Source organism: Eutrigla gurnardus (assembly GCF_963514095.1).
Source record: "Eutrigla gurnardus genome assembly, chromosome: 7".
Taxonomy (NCBI): domain Eukaryota; kingdom Metazoa; phylum Chordata; class Actinopteri; order Perciformes; family Triglidae; genus Eutrigla; species Eutrigla gurnardus.
In genome coordinates this window covers 15,878,313-15,891,544 of record NC_139921.1, presented here as the reverse complement: position 1 = coordinate 15,891,544, position 13,232 = coordinate 15,878,313, and the positions used below count along the sequence as shown (strand labels likewise).

The window sequence follows — 13,232 nt, the reverse complement described above, 5'->3', positions numbered from 1 at the left end:
TGAGATGTGTGGGTTGTTTGTTCCCACTATGGTTTCAACAGCTGTGTTTCCTACCAACTCCAGACTTCATGTTTAGAGTACTAAAGAAGCTTCCTAAAGACTGGGGGGTTGGGGGGTTGCAATGCCTGCTGAATTTCCCACAATTCCTTATGCAGGGCATGCTGCCTTTGCCAAAGCCAAGTCTGAGAACTAATGACATGCAGCAAACAGGCAGCCTTGCAGACAAATGCCACAGGCGTTTCTAGTAGTGAAGCAGCAAGAGTCAAAATTGCTCTACGTTTTCCAGAACATTATGGAAACAAACACATCTTTCAAAGTTGCCAGTCTGAGTTACGTTTTCAGCGTAGGCCACATAGCTTACATTCTGCACGGATCAATCCTGCTAATGAGAAAAAGCTCTTTACTAAATATGTTGGCCTACAAGTAGCTATTTTAGAATTCATGTAAGACATCTGGGGAAATACATTTTGTGTGTGACGTTGTGTCAAGGTACATGAATTCTAATCTTACAATAATACATGTTAACATGTTAGTACATTTAAATGTATTGCATGGAATAGTACTTGAGTCACAACCTAGGGATTAGGATTATGAACTGCAGTTGCAGTTGAAGGTGACCAATTACTGAGTTAATTAATTACTTTATTATTATAGTATAATTTAAGTCATTAAATAATTATAGACTAAAGAACCCACAACGGTTCTTGTGACACTGTGAGACTATACTTTAAGCAATACAACGCTATGCTAACATACCTGTAAGGACCATGCTAAGTGCATACGTTTACAATGTTCTATTAGTTTAGCGTGTTAGCATGCTAGCATTTGCTAAATTAATGCTAAGCACATAAAGTACAGTTGATGCAGATATGAATGGCATTATTCTTGCTGATATTTGAGGTTATGTAGTAAACATGAAATACTGACCTGATGTTGGCGCTGGATACACAGTCAGGAATAACAGTGTTTCAGATACAGGTGACATTATTTCAATACGACCCAAGTGGTGGATAAAACAACTGACCAACATGCTGCTAGCATGGCTAAAAGTAATTTTTATCCTTAACACAAAATAATGTATATTTTTTTACTTTTTACTTTAATGTACATTGTAGTTATGTAGTTGATTCTACTGTTTTTCCATTACCATAATACCAGATTCACCGTCTCCATTTTCATATACATGCGAGTTGCCAGTCTAGCTTGGGGCTAACACATTATTGATGCTAAAGATTGCTTTTAGAGTTTGGCAGTTTACCACAGGGAACACACAAGGAAAAGAAAACCGTTATATTAACGTTAGCTTTAAAATATAATTTTCTTTGGAGACCACAATAACTAAAACTCAGAATTTGAAAGAGTTTAAATTTATTTTTTTGTTCTAAAGATGATAGATAAGAGAGACATCAATTAAACTGCACTGACCTCCAGTTGGATTCACCATTACGTCATCACGCTAACAGTAGAACACACAATGCCCACTAGATGGCGCCAGATCAATTGGAGCCTTCAACAAACGAGGGAGCTCCTGGGGTGAGGGAATATGGGTGAAGAGCGCACTGACTTCAGGGATTTCGACAGGCCGCCACCCTCCCGGTCGGCCTTCCCAAATAGGTACTTTATTCAAGTATAATAGAAGATCTTAGAAGTAAGATCTTTGTACTTTACCATAGTGCTCTAATGTTTTGCTACTACAACTATATTTTAGAGGCAAATATTCTTCCTTTTACTACAATGTATGAGCAAACCTCCCAGCGATATACACATCCATCCATCCATTTTATACCGCTTATCCTGTATTTAGGGTCACGGGGGGGCTGGAGCCGATCCCAGCTGTCATTGGGCGAAGGCAGGGTACACCCTGGACAGGACGCCAGTCTATCACAGGGAGACATGTAGAGACAAACAACCATTCACGCTCACATTCACACCTACGGGCAATTTAGAGTCACCAATGAACCTATCCCCATCCTGCATGTCTTTGGACTGTGGGAGGAAGCCGGAGAACCCGGAGAGAACCCACGCTTACACGGGGAGAACATGCAAACTCCACACAGAAGGAACCCGGGCCGACCCGGGAATCGAACCCAGGACCCTCTTGCTGTGAGGCGAGAGTGCTACCCACTACACCACCGTGCAGCCCCGATATACACATCTGTATTTAAATAAATTTCACCTCTACAGCAAAACATGTAATTGTTAAATAGAGAATAATGCATCACAATCCAAAAAGATAACACATAGACAGGGGCCAGACAGGTAATGTGTACTTTTACTTTTTCTACATCGTGCAGCCGATATCTTTGTGACCTTAAGTTTAAGTTTTTGGTTTGTAATGCCAGTGTTCAACATTTGTGTTGACCACTTAATCATGCTGCCACTTTATAGAGAAAAGCATGAATGTGGTGGAGTAATGAGACACATTTCCATTTGATTAATAAAAATGGTTGATATGTTTCTATCAAGGACACTTTATTTGATCTTTTCCGAGAAAAGTTGCAACCACTGATTTACAACATCATGATTTATCCAGCAATGTTGGAAATGTTACAGTAATACAGAGCAGACATGTCCTGTATGATGTCTTTCATTCATAAACCTAACCCAAAGGCACACACCATTGTTCAAGACTAAATATACATCATTAGTTAATACAAGAGTCCACATTTGCCACTTAAGAGTCTTGTTTTATTATTGTCATTGGGCTTTGGGATGTGAAAATATAAGCAGGGCTCGTTTATCTGCAGGGAACAATGTAACTGAAAGAATTGTCATTAGGAGACTTCCCCCCGACAAATCATCTATCACAGACAATCTCAGGGGGATAAATGGTTCGGTGATTAATTTAAGTTTTTTGATTTATGCATCAGCAGCCTTCTGGGCAAAGTAAATCAATTATTTACAGATGTCAGTGTCTGAATGAAAAACAACACACAAAACCTGCTCCAGCAGACATGCTCACGAGGCTTCCAGTTATTAGTCCATCACATTTCATTTAGGCTCAGTTGCGGGGTGCAGGTTCTGTACAGTAGGGAAAGACCACAAAACAAAAACAACAAAGGCAAGATATTAACAGATCATCTGTCCCTGCCAACTTTGAGATTAGTATGTGTACGTTTTAGCTACCTTCCTTACCATCGGCTTCAGAAGAGCCCGTTGACCTGTTCAGTGTCAGGGTCCAGGTCAATGTCATAGAAACAAGGCCTGGTGGGCAGACCAGGGATCGTGGGCATCTAGGAAGAGAAAAAGAAAGCTGTTTTTATGATAGACTTAAATCAATTAATTACATAAAAAGGTGCATAAGTGGTAGCAAAATATCAATCAGAAGGTAGCCGCCCCCTAAAGCATATCCTGCTTTATAGTCTAATTCACTCTAAATGGGACCATAATTACTAAATGAAGACTTGAAACTAGAGTTTGAGCCCATAAACTCATGTTTTATATATTTCCCGAGATATATTAATAATTTTCCTCAGAAACTTCTCTAAAATGACATCTGCTTCTGGGAAATAGTGACACACATTCAGCTATTTTTTACTAACACATTACATTTTTTGTTTAACACCTCAAGAGCATATGCGGTCATATGATAATGAATTCACCCATTTACTTTCAGTTGACGATCATTATATGCACAATGTTTGCACAGACTGATCACACCAGTGTGTGAAGTTGCGCTTTTATTAATAGGATCCTACCTGATCAGAAAGACGGATGAATGTAGTAAATCCAGCTACAAAGCTATGCCGTTTGATGCGTATATGCAGAGCAGTGAAGGGCCTCTGCCAGACGAGAAAGGACAGGCATCGTTTGTAAGCTTACCGTGCCGACCAGTGGGAACAGAAAGCCAGAGCCCACACTGGCTCGGATATCCCTGATTGGAAGGATGTACCCTGTGGGCACGCCCTTCTTGTCTGCCTCGTGAGAGAGTGACAGGTGAGTCTTCGCCATGCAGATTGGCAGATTACTGAAGCCCTGAGGAGGGAACAAAGACGACGCGTTCACTAAAGAATAAATCAGTTTTGAGGACTTCAACCGACAGCAGCAGTCGACAAACATGCCCGACGAGACAGAGGAGAGAAACACATGGACTCGGACAGATGCTGACCTGCTTGGTGTAGAGCTCCGCCTTGTGTTGAGCCTCCGGGAGAAGCTCAATATCATCCGCTCCGTAGATCTTCTGGGCGATTATTCGAATCTTATCAGCAATAGGGAGCTACAGGGGAATTCAAAATAATAATACAAATGAAATCGGTATGTTGGCGAATGCCAACCCGAGAAAAGAAGCACATTTTTAGTAATTGATTGAGGTTATTGCTCAAAAATATGATTTTGAACTACTTTTATGTATTTTCACTGATACTTGATGCATGAACAAGAGGGCATCTCTTAGTGGGTTAGAACATTACTTTTATCTTCAGTGTGGCTGCCATGTTTACTCCCCTTTCCAGACAAAGCTAATATAATAACATAACAAGTGTCATGGCAAATTCGCTCACAATCCAAAATCTCAGAACATGTGATGGCCCATACCTCCAAATCATAGAGAAACTTGAATTTGCTTGGGGCCTCTGAAGCCCTCTGCACAGCCTGACCCAATGCCACTGCACCGACGCCCCCTTCAGCCCAGTGGGAGCAGTGCACAGCGTCGAAGGCTCCAGCAGCTTTGGCCACGCTGCAGACCAGGTCCATTTCAGCCTTAGTGTCTGTCCTGCAGGATGGGTCAGAACAACAAACAGCATTAGAGATACAGGAGGGAAATAGACAGAAGATGTTTCATTACATGGCAATATATGACAAAACACTTCTGACACTATTTTCAATACTTTTCTGCCTCGTGCAAAGGTTAAGTTTTCTTGAGATATTCTGGACTTTTTCATTGCTTCTATTAAAGCCACTCAACCCCAAAACATTATCATTTGGAAGACAGGTTTTTGACAGAAAATAGATTTAAGTAAGTATTATTTTTGGGTCGATGCTCCGTAGAGATGATGCCGATAAGTGCAGGTGATAATTTGTCATTACAAGTGACACCCTTTCACATTATGCAAATTTAGAATCTATCGTTAATATGAAAAAAACTATTACTGCACGATTTAATCCATCCTTCACTTACTTGAAACCATTGACAGCCACCACCACTGGCACGCCGAAGTGCTGTGCATTCTCTATCTGCTTCTTCATGTTGCTGCAGCCCTTCTCCAGCAGCTCGAGGTTCTACATGTGAGCACCAGTAAATATACTTTTAGATAAGCTTAAAATAAGCTAGTGAAGAGCAGCAATAATCAGTCAGCTTACATGTTTAATGCCGCTGCATATATTAACATGACCAAGAAGGCAGAACTAACATTTAAAATAAAGACCATACTTAGGTAGGTTGCTGTTATGCATTACCTCCTCGATGTATTCCTTAGGCAGTGGCATTCCAGCAGTGACCTGAACAAAATGTTTAGTTAATTCAAATAATCCAACAATGAACTCACATAATCTTAAACACAGGGCTGGGCGATAATTAAAAATGATAATTTATCATCTTTCAATGGATTCGTATCATGATGAAATCATATATTAAGATATCATGACACAAAATTCCATTGTAAAAATTGATGATAAGCACATACCAACTCAAATCTCTCAAAAATCTGATAAATTTGGTCTAGATTTCTTAAATACATGAGAAAGTAATCAGTACTTTTCATTTTTCAAATTCACACAGGAGAATACAAAACCATGTATTTACTATGATACAATTTATTTATTGAATTACTAGAAAGCATTGGGTTGTGAAATTAATGACCTGTATTTTGACAGAATATTTTGGCTATATCGCCCAGCCCTACTTATACAGCAAAGACTATTTAAATGTTTGCTACAAGATTATTGACAAGTAAAGTGAAGAAGTAAGAATATGAGTTATTGATAAATGTAATTACACTCCCAGCAGTTTGCCGTCATTGCCCAAGAGAGAGTGAGACTTTGTTTTGTGGAGAAGAAATATTCATTGCAACTGTGTCGGCTGAAAGTTGTTTTTGTTAAAAAATATAATCAGTAAAGTAATTATCTTATCTTATCTTATTAGGATGCTGAGGAAAATGCAAGGAAACTCACGGTTGGTCCTCCTCCATGCATCTTCAGGGCTCGGACAGTGGCCACCAGCACCACCACGTGGGGTCTCAAGCCTGAGTAGCGACACTTGATGTTGAAGAACTTCTCCATGCCGATGTCGGCACCAAAGCCAGCCTCCGTCACTGTTGGGTTTAAATTACACGGGTTGTGATGCACAGAGAATAGTAACAGAATCACAGATGTGAGGAATACAGAGTAATATCTTTGAATTGCATAACATGTGCTACTCCATCACTTTGCAGAGCCAGGTAAAAAAAACACGCAATTTCCCCCCCCCTCAGTTCCACTTACCCACAAATCCTTCGGGTCCAACCAGCTTCAAAGCTATTTTATCAGCCAGAATGGAGGAGTTGCCATGGGCAATGTTGGCGAACGGGCCAGCGTGGACAAATACAGGCGTTCCCTGTGGATTCAGACGAATCACACGATGTGACACAAAACCCAGAAAGAGGAAACTTGTTTTTCAGTGGAACTATGTAGGTTAGCATGTGTGTGTTTCACCCACCTCCAAGGTCTGCATCAGGTTTGGCTTGATGGCATCTTTCATTAGCACTGCTAGAGCACCACTCACACCCTATAGAGGGAAGCATTCCATTATAGGAGCCTTGTTTCCACAATACTTATTTAAAAAGGCTCCCTCATGAAGGAGGGTCCAGAACACTGACCAGGTCCTCGGTGGTGACGGGCTGTCCGCCACGGCTGGTGGCCACGACCATCTTGGCCAGTCGCTGACGCATGTCCTCAAGGCTGCTGGTGAGGGCAAGCACCGCCATGATTTCACTGGCCACCGTGATGTCAAACTGGGCCTGGAGGACAGAGAAAGGAAATGCCCCTTATTATCCACAACGAAGCAGCCATGCAGGTACATTCAGTATGCAAGCAGAAAAGATGAGAGCAAAGTTTAGCTTTTAAACTCAGATGGACTTAGTCTCAGATTTGTAATCATCTTACATACTTGTAGCCTTATTTGTGTTATTAAATATACATTGCTTCATAATTAAAATCTAATCATCGCTGTGTGGAGACATATAAACTTTCTCATGAGACACACAGTGGCTTCTACTGCATTTGTGGATCTCATCTCTTTACCTCTCTCGTGTATCCCTTTTCAGTTGGCGACTGGCCAATTGTGATCTTCCTCAGGAATCGATCGTTGGTATCCAACACTAAATGGAAACATAATGATATAATAATGAAACATAATGAATAAATTCAACCCTGGAATTGAAATAGGTTTTTATTTAGATGTTTTTTGGTCATCGACAAAATAGTCAAAATTGGTGAAATACGTTTTTTTTTTAAAACCCCAAAGATCTAGTGAGTCCAATAACCTTCAGACGTCACATAATTAGTTAAACCTGAGGTTTTTTTTCTCTTAATTTCACTTCACCACTTTGGAATACTTGGTGTAGGACGTCCATTACAAAAAAATGTAAATCCAGGCTGTAAGGCAAGAATGTAAGAAAAATGCCAAGGGGGTGAATACTTTTGCAAGGCTCTGTAAGTCATGAGTGTTAAGAGACAAGTGTTCTTACCTCTCTGCCAGGTGACAGAGCTTGGGTCCATGTCTAAGCGGGAAAACTTGGTGATCTCTTCTTCAGTCAAAGTGGAGGGATCAGTCTTTTCTATGCCCAGTTTCTAAACAAAAACTTAAATGTCAGTCAATCTAGTCTGCGGGTGGAAATCTAGATGTCTGTGACACAATCACTTACTTTGAGTCTGTTGATCTGGATGGGGGAGAACTTCCTCTGTCCTCCGCTGAGAGGGACCAAGCGGTTATACAGAGCCTGAGGATGCATACAGAGAGAAAAATCATCATCACAATGCATTCAGTACAAAAATGTTTTCAGAAATATAACACTGATCAGATGGAGTACCCACCTTGTCAGATTGTGTGTTCTCGTGGAAAATGCGAGCGTCAACGGCAGCAGCCACCAAGTTGTTGGCAGCTGTGATGGCGTGGATGTCACCGGTGAGATGGAGGTTGAACTAAAACAAACAGCCTCATCAATGAAATGCAGTTTTCATTTTCCTTTGTATTTTCAGCTTCAGTTTATAACTTGTCACAACAGTGCGTTTACCTCTTCCATCGGAATGACTTGAGAATATCCACCTCCTGCAGCACCGCCTGTAAACAGAAGACAAAACTCACCAATAAAGGACAGCTTGCAAATCTGTTCAACCGCTCACTGACTCCACATTATTCTAAAGCTCACCTTTAATGCCAAAGGTGGGTCCCTGAGAAGGCTGTCGGACACAAGCAAACACGTTGGTCTTCATGTGGGCTCCCAGGGCCTGGACCAGGCCGATTGTGGTGGTGCTCTTTCCTTCACCCAGGGGGGTGGGTGTAATGCTGCAGAGAGAAAAAGAAAAACGTATGAGCATGGAGCATTTTCATCCACAAACACACTGAATCCCTTTAAATTCTGCCACATGGCATCTAAAAGAAACAACCCAACAAAAAGAGTATTTTAAAATGCTGTAGGTGAGGAGAACCAAACAATTAAGTGGAGTAAAACACATAAAGTGCTGGCAGCATACCCAGTGACCACCACATATTTGCCATCTGGCTGGGCCTGCAGCCGTTTGATGATATTCAGCTGGACCTTGGCCTTAGTCTTGCCATAGAGCTCCACCTCATCGGACAGCAGGCCCACCTCTCTTGCGACACAGTCGATGGGCTTGGGGATGCAGGAGCGAGAAATCACAATGTCGCTGTCGGGGTTATAAAGACAACATTACTTTTTTTATCTGAGCAGAGGAGGAAACAGCGAGTGAAAGACCAAGACCACATTCTGGGAGTTCTAACACGAGGCAAATAATTAAACCAGCTCTTCTTGTATGTTGATTAATCAATTTAACAAATCCTTCAGTGATATGTTAACAGAGCACGCGGTATTAAAGGGGAAGGTGAGGAGGCAAACCTTGGCACGGGTTTCTGAAGGTTGAGTTTGGTGTAAGAAATGTTCCACTTCCCAGGTTGGTGGCTCTCCAGGAAACGCTTGGCACTCAACACTGTGTTCTACACACACAACATCGAGGTTACATGAGACTAAAAAACTAATTCATTGCCATTCATTGTCATTTTTCAGAATGTCAGTTAATGAGTTTAGTTCAGGATTCCCTCTCCAGATGGACCTTACCGCCATCAGCATGGCCACAGTCATGGGTCCAACACCACCAGGCACAGGGGTGATGAAGCCGGCCTGCTCCTTGGCTGAGGCGTAGTGGACATCACCCACCACCCGCTTCCCACTTGCTTTAGTCTCATCTGAAAGACACACAGAGAAACATTGAGGTCAATATGACTTGACGACCTCTGACTTCCACTAATTAACTGTGGAGTGCCGTGACTAAAGCAGGGTGGAAAGCCACAGGAAGTCGAACCAGGAATGTGGTTGATGCCACAGTCGATGACCACTGCTCCCTTCTTGATCCACTCTCCTTTCACCATCTCTGCTTTCCCAATGCCGACAACCAGGATGTCCGCTTTGCCCACCTGGACAAAAACAGCAACGGACATTAGTGAGCATTTGATGAAGACATGATGTTATTGTTTAAGCCACAGGGTGGCAGCAGAGATCAGAATTTCCCAGCATGCCATCACAAATCTATTTTTGATTTTCATCAACAAGACAACATCAGTGGTGACATTATGAGCTCTGTTTGCATTGGTGAGGGCACATAATGGCAAGTGGGATGACAATCCTGAGACTATATTGCTGTGTTGGGTGGAGGTGTTACTACCTCTCCAGGGAGATCAGCGGTTTTAGAATGGCAGGTGGTGACGGTGGCGTGGTTCCACAGCAGCAGGTCGTGCATCGGTGCGCCCACAATCTTGCTGCGACCGATCACTACGGCTCGCTTCCCTGCCACAGTCATACCTGTAGAGTAGCGTTCCATCGATCAATTAGTTCTGGCCTTATTCATTTTCCCAGTGCAGTAGATTTATACTTAACAACAGGTGTTTTAGGATGTTAACTGTTGCGTTTACCAGTCTGTTTGATCAACTCCATGCAGCCGTTTGGTGTGCAGGGGATGAAGCAGTCGCCTAGGTCCCCACGAGACAGCTTGCCTGCATTCATGCTGGTCAGTCTGTAAACGGATCAGAACAGAGCGATCATTGCAAATTAAAGCTGCAGTCTAACAATTCAAAGAGAGATTTTTGTTTTCCTTTTAACGAGACTCAATGGAAGGGAAACACATATAAAGTAAACTTTAAAAATGGGGACCCTGATCTTTAGTTGTACCTCTCTACCTACCCGTCTACATCCTTCTCTTGGGCCACAGCGTTGGTCACCTTCTCTGTGTCGATCTTGTGGATTGAGTCTAAGGGCAGCTGCACGATGAGGCCGTGGATAGATGAGTTCTCATTCACCTCTGTGATGCTGTGAAGGACCTACAGACAGACAGACAGACAGACAGACAGACAGACAGACAGACAGACAGACAGACAGACAGACAGACAGACTTTACATTGTCAGGTACCTCCAGTTTGTCATTTACCATGTTAACCTTACAATCCTTTTGTTGTAAGGAACAAATCACGAATTTTCCCCCAATCTTACTGCACTGAAAATCATCTGTTGACTAGGTTACATTTAAAACACCAAAAGCATGTCACCATATCTTACTGTGAGAGTGGTACAGGTGAATAAAAGGTTAGGTTACACTAACACTTCAAATCCATTCTCACCTCCTCCTCCGTTGCAGTCTTGGGAAGTCTCACGTGTTTGGCATTTATTCCAATCTGTGTACACAGAGGACAAGGATGAAAACCTTCATTAGGACTGATCAAAGTGTACAGTAGAAGTGTGGTGCACATACTGCATTTAAATGATCTTTTTACCTCTGCTGCTGCTTTCAACTTCATGCTGATGTACAGATTGGAATCATCACGGTCTCCAACCTGCAAACAACACATAGCATTACATTGCGTGCCAGTATGAAGGAATGGGCCTTGTACCCTACAGACACATAACATTTGCATGAATGTCTCCATTTACAAGAAAGAAACTTTAGTGGAACACAGTCAATATGCTTTGACTCAGACACGTGCTTAGTTCCCATCTTACACTTACCTGTAAAACCACCAGGCCGGGTCTGAAGTTTGGGTCCTGAAGCTTCATCTGATCCAAATCCTTCTTCAGACGCTCCCTCACCTGACTGAGAGCACAAGACAGCAGAATAAAACCCAAATGGATTTTTATTATATTCTTGCAATGTTTACACTTTGTGTTCAAATACATGACATCTGACTATCCCATTGTGAAACTGATGCACGGCCTTCGACCTTGACCACACATGCAAAAGTTAGGTCATCAAATAATTCTGTTTGGGAGAATGAGAATCTTATCTTTGGTCTGTGTCTTTGCTTTATCTTTTGGTAGAGGCTTATCAGTCCTCTCAACACAGACAAGCAGCGACACTAAGTAACTGGACTTTAGCTCGTAGCAATTGAACCCTATATAAAGATCTAACATGTCTTTTTAAAACACGCTTTTGGCAGTGATGATGGAATACACACCATGATTACTACTGCTTATAAATGCACAATGGAGTGACACTAATTTAAAACTACCTTTTGAAGTATCCTTTACGTGTATAATGTATTGAAGCTGCATTTAAAACATCCGACATTCCAAAGTCAATAACATCTTGCAGAAGACGACAATGGCACATTCCATATTTTAATCAACATAATGCAGATCATATAAAACACAGACCTGCACACAGACATTATTATTATTACAACTGACCTGCACTATGTTGCTTGTTATCTCTTCACAAAGTAGGACAGATAAATTAATTCAAGTATTATTACATAATCCCAAGACATCATAAAACCAGTCATTGTTACATCCTGCATCATAACAATAATCCTTATCGGATGACATGTGTTGGGATATCTAACTTCCTGGTCACTGATGAGCCATATTCATATAAACATTCATACTATACACAGCAGTGTTGTGCTTTTATTGTCACGCCTGTGTCAGTGAAGCTTCTTTAAAGAACACAATGAACAACGGGGCACAATGTATACAAGTCCTTATACTGAAGGCCCAGCAGATCTTTGGATCTAATTTAACTAATGAGTGCTGTGAGGGGCAGTTAACAGGGTGCAGGCTGTCATGTCTTGTGACAAGCACATGCAACTGAATTAAAGGATTTGTCTCTTTGCCAAATACATCCTCCCAAACGTTTACTAACAAGCAGTAGCTGTTCTCATTAAAATGTTGAAGGATTAAAAACCAACTGAGTAGGCCTACATAAATATCAAAAGAAAGGCAGGATTGTTGAAATTGGTTGGGGTTTCTGTGTTTAATGAGTGGCTTTTATCAGCCTCCCCACTTGAGGTCAGTGGACGAATAGGACAAAGATCATATCACACCACCACTACATATTACATAATGCTGCAGGATCAATAATGCATTGCGAAGTTTTCAAACAATCTAACATTATGCATCGACACCAATCCAAATGATAAATGTAATGGTCACAGGTCTAAAAGTCTTCACAGCTGTCAGGAAGTAAATATGCCATGCAATTTGAAAAATAGGCCAGTGTGATTTATGTGCTGGTTATCAAATATTAACAGTAAAAGCCGCTGACACAATCACTCACGTGGGCAGCATCATGCACAACCAATTCAACTAAGTTACGAAGTCACGTCCTGCTGCTGCACGGATAAGAGCGCCTTCTCGATATATACAACAGCTGCATGTAAAACGTGCATAAGACTGAGGGAATGTACACAAGTTGTTTGTGACTTAATTAAGTCATCGTTAACTATTGCTAGTTAGCTGAATGGTTAGCAAGTGCACAGACATATATTTCGTCAGACTGGATAGAACTATTTGGCTATCAATGCATCCATAAACGTGCTGGATAAAACCCTGATACTTACGCTGAAACCTCTTTCCCACTTATGATTTGAGCTGACATCTTTAGGTCCGGAGAAGTCCGTGTTCAAGGTGCTGGTCTCCTGCACACTCTCGCTGCCTAACAAGAAGAGGAGCGCGGGGAGGACTGCCAAAAACTTAAGTTTGTCCAAAAAGCGTTGGGAGTCAAAGAGGGTGACGCAGCTCCATTCAACCAATGCA

At 41.7% G+C, this 13,232-nt stretch overlaps 1 protein-coding gene across 3 annotated transcripts; it reads right to left on the bottom strand.

Moving 5' to 3' along the window:
• Positions 1-2,458: 2,458 nt before the first annotated feature.
• Positions 2,459-13,189, bottom strand: mthfd1b (methylenetetrahydrofolate dehydrogenase (NADP+ dependent) 1b). 3 transcript variants are annotated; one of them, XM_084013597.1, is made up of 28 exons: positions 13,037-13,189; positions 11,208-11,292; positions 10,976-11,035; positions 10,823-10,876; positions 10,389-10,525; positions 10,121-10,221; positions 9,874-10,010; positions 9,514-9,625; positions 9,270-9,397; positions 9,051-9,148; positions 8,668-8,841; positions 8,343-8,479; positions 8,208-8,254; positions 8,008-8,115; positions 7,839-7,913; positions 7,662-7,764; positions 7,216-7,292; positions 6,792-6,932; positions 6,632-6,700; positions 6,418-6,529; positions 6,109-6,248; positions 5,395-5,436; positions 5,117-5,217; positions 4,534-4,711; positions 4,109-4,216; positions 3,823-3,975; positions 3,127-3,233; positions 2,459-3,021 (listed from the first exon to the last, which is right to left on the bottom strand). In XM_084013597.1, the coding sequence occupies exons 1-27, from the start codon at positions 13,072-13,074 to the stop codon at positions 3,144-3,146; spliced, it is 2,805 nt and encodes a 934-aa protein (XP_083869723.1). In that variant the 5' UTR covers positions 13,075-13,189; the 3' UTR covers positions 2,459-3,021; positions 3,127-3,143. The 3 variants fall into 3 exon arrangements, with proteins under 3 accessions (XP_083869723.1, XP_083869722.1, XP_083869721.1); XM_084013596.1 differs by having other exon boundaries at positions 3,136-3,233; XM_084013595.1 differs by lacking the exon at positions 2,459-3,021 and having other exon boundaries at positions 3,080-3,233; positions 13,037-13,188.
• Positions 13,190-13,232: the final 43 nt, after the last annotated feature.